Genomic DNA, 7,082 nt, shown 5'->3' with positions numbered 1-7,082 from the left:
GGCTTCATGTTGCTTGACCAGAGACAGAAGGTCAAGTGTAAGTCTTACAGTAGAGTAAGCATGCAGGGATAGGACTGGCAAACATGCAGGGCTTAGTATGACACTGGACACCTGTACATGGGTCAGAGAGTGTTGGTGAAGAAATTGGTCAATATTCTCTTCAACTCTGTCTCAGAAAAGCAGTTTAAAATAGAGAGGGAAAACATCCTTTAGACTATTAGAAAGTTCTTTCTATATTTAATTAAAATCAGTTCATATATGAATTTACCTGTGGCAATCTTAGTTTTGCTCTTTTGCTCAAGCTAGCCATGTTTTATTTTGGAGTTATTACTGATACTCTTATTTCTGTAGGACATGCATCTACAGTTTTAAAAGTGACCTGCCCCAAACAGAAATTTATATTATTATAAGTTGTAAACCTCTATGGCAATGTTTGAGTTTGAAAAGGGGTTTCTTAATACATAATGTCCTGTACTATATAGTATAATTTGGGTGGACTAATCAGAATAGAGTTAAGGAAGATTCTTAAATACTTTGCTGTTAGCATTGCACTTTTGTGAAATAAATTAATTCCCATAAATCATTTAGAAAAATGCCTGGCACATACCAGACACTTGGCACATGTCAGTTAATATGGTCAATTCAATTTTAGAATTCATCAATTTTTACTCAATGAGTCCACATTATTCATATATGTTCAGGGATGTACTTCCAAATTCTGGGATGTCTAAGAGTCAATTTTCTTTTCTTTCTTTCTTATTTTAGACTTCCCATCCCACTCCCATTTGACAATGTTAAGTACTTATGAAGCAAACTTTAATAGAATTAGAACCTAAGTGGTAACACTGAGTTGAGGCAAATGTCATGGGCTTGATGAGTTTCAGGCAATACAAATTTGACCTTTCCACAAGCAAATAGCTAAAAGGTGAATGAAAGCAAATAAATAGATAAGTAGATCAGCAAGTGGCATTCGAAGAGCCTAAACAGGTGTGAAGTTTATGTCAAACAAAGCTAGAGAAGGAGAGCGTTAAGAAGGGCATATATTAGGAATGAGAAAATAGGATATGGAGAAGAAAAGGTTCAGAGAGGATGTGCAAGACTCAAATGGGGAGATGAGATTTTGTATGGATAAGATGGCCATGAGTTTGACTGGAGGAAAAATCAAGAAATTTCATTATAATACAAGTAATAGGATTTTTCTGTGTTTGTTTTAGGAACAAGGAAAAAGATCTACTAAGTCAGAAACCTTGCCCAGGGTTTTACCATCAATCAAGGGGCAAGTTTGTGGGGAGCACCTGCAATCAGGAGCATGATAAATCTCCAAATTCTATCATGTATTTTGTGCTATGACCTGTTCCCTCTGTTCTACTACAGAAACCCGTCCCTCTGCCCCCAGTGACCCTTCCTCCCTGCCACTGGTATACATAGTATTGATCAGAGCTTCCCCCTTTTCCTCTTTAGTGCTCCTCCAAGCACACTGCACTCTGATTATCCTCTCTCATGTTCCCCCTTGGAAATTTTCCATCAGTGTAAAACACCACACCTCAGTAATTAAAAATCTCAACCTATGGACTTTTATTAAGCATTCATTGTGTGTTAGAGAATGTAGATGTGTGTAAATGAAAAAAAAATGCTTTATAGGGTGGAGGGAGATTGAAGTACAAAAGTTATGTGCTAAGGGTTACAGAAATAAAATTAATAATAATAGATGAACTACCTACCTTAATGATCTCATTTCTGAGTCTCTAATCTTCCTCTAAACCCATAAGCATGTTGTACTATTTTTCATTCCAGTTTTACTCTTTCTTCAATTGCAAACTTTCTTTAAATGGAGTTTTTTAGCTATGCTGTCCATCCTCCCTAACTACAATTCCTCGATTACAAACTTTTCACTTCTCTTCACTCTGGTTTCTATTGTCGCCATTCCAGTGAATCTCTCTTATTCAGGTCACTAATAACTTACTCCAAACTTCTGTGCAATAGCAATAAATGCATAAACTTTAAGGTGTACTTATTTGTTCTCATTTTCTGGAACTTCTGCTTAACTAACAAGTTGTTCATACATGCCTTGACATTTTCTACTAAATTTATTTCCAGAGCACCATATTTTCCTGATTTTTTTTCCCATACTTCTCTGGTCCCTCCATTTATGTTTCTCTTTTATTTTTTTTTATGGATTTTGTTTGCTTGTTTGTTTTTAGTTTTTGGTATAGGTTGCATGCACTCATGAGAGAGAAGAGAGTATGAGAGTGAGAAATCAGCAGGGGGGATGGTCATGCCACATTCCCTTCTTCTCCATTATCTTCTAGAGGTTTTGGACATGGACACATGCCCAGTTTGTTTTTAGGCCTCTGGGTTCAGGACTTGGACCAGTCAATCAGTAATGTGGAATCTAGTCACCTTAACTACCAGACTGCCAGCTGGTCAGGGACACTTTTTTAAAATAGTGATTTCAAGTGCACATATAAACTTGCATTTAAATAATAATGGAAGGTGCTTCCTTGATGAATTAACTACATCAATGTTCTTATTTCTGAATCTCTCATCTTCATCCAAACACATAAGCATGTTGTACTATCTTTCATTCCAGTTTTGCTCTTTCTTCCATTACAAGGTTCCTTTAAATGGAGTTCTTTAGCTATGCTGTCAGTCCTCCCCATGTACCCTTCCTTGTTTACGAACTTTTCACTTCTCTTCACTCTGGTCTCTACTGTCACCATTCCATTGTGTATCTTTGTGGGGGTACAGCATGGTTTTTAAAGCATGTATACAGGGTAATAATCAAATTAAGGATATAGACATATTAATCTTATTTGACGTTGAATATTACATTACATTGTACACATTTGATAGTTGCAACTAGTCTTTTTTTGGTTTTCTGTAAAGTATTGAATTGCCAATGTCATCTTTTATTCTGTTGTACTACACCTATCTTAAACCTATCCCATTTGTTACTACACCTTTCCATAACCAATTTCATTTGTTTACATCACTCTTTTAATATTGATGTACTCCAGGGTTTTACTCTCAGTCTTATCCTGATTCTGAGGTTATGTGCTAATGTCTTCCAAATTTACATCTTAAGCTATGGCCTTTATAATTTGTTCAGATTCCTCATTTCTAATGTCCTAAGGTAGCTCTGTGTGTGGGAATTATAAGCAGCTCAACCTTGACAGGTCCCAATACATACTAAATATACTCCTTTGCTTATGTTTCACCATTTGTTTGTGTTTCACATATTGGTGATCCTACTTACTCAAGCCAGAAGACAGTGTGCCATCTGAACCTCTCTTTTTACAATGGATACAACCTATCCTCTCCTTTACATTGAATCTGTCAATAAGTTCTGCCTACATGATCACTGGAAGATGCCTCTTCTTCTCATCTTTAGTGCTTCAGCATTTATTCTGAAATTCATGGCTTCTTGTCTGGATGATCACAGTTTCCATTCCTTCCATTTCTTCTCTCTCACCTAAATCCATGGATTTACCTAAATCCATCCATAACAATGTGCCCAGAGTGAAGTTACAGTACCCCAAATCTAGTCATTGCTACCCTAATGGAAATGCTTCTTTGTCATCTCTTTCTTTAATTAATTCCCAAATCTTTAACATAGGCAAAGTCCTTAGAACACTGGATTTCTGTTTTTTCAACTCCGTTTTGTTCTTTCAACTCATCTTCTTGGTTTCAGTTGGGTTGAATATTACGTAGAATTTCCTTCCAGCATTTCTTTAGATTTTTCTCCAAGGTTTCAATGCAATACCAGAAACTCATTACCTGCAGTTTTTGTACATATAAATCTTCCATGTTCATCAAAACTTAACCAAGGTATTAGAAACTTTAGAAATGTTTCTCAGGTTGAGTTAGAACTTCTGTGCCTTTCTATCACTTTGGTTATGTGCCCAATAATTCATTTTATAGATACTTTGAGCACCACTTCATGTCAAATACTATACCAGTGGGTGAGCATGGTAACTCATACTACTTTCATGTCATGAAATGTCTACTTGGAATTGAGGGGAAGGAGCACTTAACTAAATTACCACACAATATGTAACTAATTTTTCACTCAGGGGATAATGGTAGTTTAGTCTTCCAGGATGGCATTGGATTTGGAGAAGTGAATGGATTTAGAAAACCTTTTAGTTTTGAGGAAAACTAAAAGAGAAAATTGACAGTTCTTTCTTTGTTGTGAGTTATGAGTGAAGGGTATATTCAAGATAGTTTTTAGGCTCTGGCTTCTGGCAATGGAAAATATTTATGCCATTCACTGTGATAGGAGATGTTAGAAAAATATCATGTTTTGCAGAAAAATTGTGTAAGTTTGGACTTGGCGAGTTTGAGAGATCCAAATAGACATTTCAAATATGCTCTTGAGTGGTCTAGGGAAAGTTGATGACTTAGTAATCATTTAGTAATAGAGACAGTAATTATCTAAGGCTATAGAAAATAAATGAAAGAGTAGAAAAAGAAAACAGAATAAAGCAGAGAGGAGAAGAAATCAAAGAAAATTTAGGGTGTGTATGCTTGTAGGAGAGAGAGAGAAAAAAAAACAAAACTGAGAAGCATTCCCCATGGAGGGTGACCATACTGCAATCCTTTCTCTTCAATTCTCTCAGGATTTTGGGTACACAAACACATGCACCCTGTGTGTTTTCTAAACTGCCAGATCCAGGAATTGAACTGCTCAGTCATCCATGCAGGATACCACTGCCTTAACCACCACACCATCTGGTTGGCCCAAAGGTTTGACATTCTTGAAGTTGAACAGATTCTCTATCTTAATGAAAGAGAAGAACGGGAAAATGTTCAAGAAGATTTATAAGTTTTACATAGGGAAGTTGAAAAAAAATCTTAGGAGTCACTTTCTATTTTCTGCAAAATATAGTAGTTTATATGATCTTCCAAGAGAGATGGAGTTTGAGGTTTGAAGAGAACTGAAGACATTTTGAAAAGGGTCTTGTCTAGATGAGAAAGTTGATCAGAGAAGATTTGGAGTATGCAAAGACAATATCAAGAGCCCCTTGAAGTTTGGTAGTCATAAATTTAAATAAAAGTGACCCTTTCTCTTATCATAACCCTTTCAGGCTTATCTAGGAGCACTGGGTTGCTCAGGGTCAGACCTTGGAAAATGAATAGTTATCCATTCATAGTTATTCTTATCCACATAGGATAGAGGTTTTAGCAAAGAGCTGCTTTAATCTATTTACAGTTTATTTTCTTGTATTGTACCATGGGCTTGGTTAAGAAATGCAACAAAATTATACCTCACAAATTACATTGGTGTACACAGGAAGTAAAGGCCAATGAATAGTCCCCTCTAATACAAATGAACAATTTTCTCAAAAATTCTTTTTTTAAATATTTATTTATTTATTTATTTTGAACATGAGTTTTGCCAGAAAAAGAGAGAGAGAGAGAGAGAGAGCAAGCTGCCAGGTCCAGGACTTGAACTGTGGTCAGCCATGTGGGAATTCCAGCACAATAACTACTATATCATCTGTTGGCCCCCAATTTTCACAAGATTCTTATTAAAAAAAAACATCTATATTGCTTTTCTTACATTGATACCTTACTGGCCCAATTTATTGCACATTAATCATGTCTTTTACTTTACAGTAAGGTTATTGCCTATCATTGCATACTTCTTAATACATCATAGTTTTATAATTATAATTTTTATTTTTGGATAGATTTCTTTCTTTTCCAAAGTCCATAGTAGTATTTACCAAATTCCACTATTTTGCTTTTAGGATGTTGCCTGAAATTTGTGCTGTGTAGCAAGAGTGCTCTACATATCATCAACTTCCTAAAGAGTAGGTGAGAGACATACTTTTGAAAGCAATTTTATAAAACTGCTTCTTGTATCTGCCCATAAATAGTCAAGAGGAACCTACCTACTCACCTTAAGATTCAGCCCATGATATCACCTAGCAACGGTTCCATTGCCCCTGTCTCCGAATTCCTCCTCATCTGTTTCCCTAACTTCCAGAGCTGGCAGCACTGGCTGTCCCTGCCCCTCAGCCTCCTCTTTCTCCTCGCCATGGGGGCCAACGCCACTCTCCTGATCACCATCCAGCTAGAGACTGCTCTGCACGAGCCCATGTACTACCTGCTCAGCCTCCTCTCCCTACTGGACATTGTGCTCTGCCTCACCGTCATCCCCAAGGTCCTGGCCATCTTCTGGTTCGGCCTCAGGTCCATCAGCTTCTCTGCCTGCTTCCTCCAGATGTTCATCATGAACAGTTTTCTCCCCATGGAGTCCTGCACATTTATGGTCATGGCCTATGACCGCTACGTGGCCATCTGCCACCCACTGCGGTACCCCTCCATCATCACTAACCAGTTTGTGGTCAAAGCTAGTGTCTTCATTGTGGCACGAAATGCCCTTCTCACTGCACCTATTCCTATCCTGACTGCCCGGCTCCGATACTGTGGGAAGAATGTCATTGAGAACTGCATCTGTGCCAATCTGTCAGTGTCCAGGCTCTCCTGTGATAATTTTACCCTTAACAGAATCTATCAATTTGTGGCTGGCTGGACCCTGCTGGGCTCAGATTTCATCCTCATCTTCCTTTCGTACACCTTCATTCTAAGAGCTGTGCTCAGGTTCAAGGCTGAGGGAGCTGCAGTGAAGGCCCTGAGCACTTGTGGCTCCCACTTCATCCTCATCCTCTTCTTCAGCACCATCCTGCTGGTTGTGGTGTTGACAAATGTGGCCCGAAAGAGGGTCCCCATGGACATCCTAATCCTTCTGAATGTCCTTCATCATCTTATCCCCCCTGCCTTGAACCCTATTGTATATGGGGTTCGTACCAAAGAGATAAAACAAGGAATTTGGAAATTGTTGCAGAGAGGGATGTGAATATATAAATAGATATCTTATTCCTCCTTTCTTTCTTTCTAGTTTTTTTTCCCCCCAGGCATCAAGGTAGACAAATATATTGCCTACCTTGGTTGTTCCCTCCCCCACCCCCATAGGCACTTGTGCTCACTGGAGAGAGAGAGAGAGAGAGAGAGAGAGAGAGAGAGAGAGAGAGAAATCATCCCCTAGGCAGGATGGCCATGCTGCCATGCTGCCA

The 7,082-nt window shown here is 38.2% G+C and overlaps 1 protein-coding gene across 1 annotated transcript; it reads left to right on the top strand.

Annotated features, from left to right (window-relative positions):
- Positions 1-5,857: 5,857 nt before the first annotated feature.
- Positions 5,858-6,865, top strand: LOC102484703 (olfactory receptor 56A1). The gene has a single exon (XM_006162013.1). It carries the CDS (start codon positions 5,921-5,923, stop codon positions 6,863-6,865), a length of 945 nt encoding a protein of 314 aa, XP_006162075.1. The 5' UTR covers positions 5,858-5,920.
- The last annotated feature ends 217 nt before the right edge of the window (positions 6,866-7,082 follow it).

Source organism: Tupaia chinensis, unplaced genomic scaffold, assembly GCF_000334495.1.
Source record: "Tupaia chinensis unplaced genomic scaffold, TupChi_1.0 Scaffold139491_1, whole genome shotgun sequence".
Lineage (NCBI taxonomy): Eukaryota > Metazoa > Chordata > Mammalia > Scandentia > Tupaiidae > Tupaia > Tupaia belangeri.
This window is presented reverse-complemented; position numbering and strand designations above follow the sequence as displayed.

Excerpts from the sequence above, each read along its gene's own strand:
- LOC102484703 (XM_006162013.1), top strand. The coding sequence starts at position 5,921 with ATGATATCACCTAGCAACGGTTCCATTGCCCCTGTCTCCGAATTCCTC.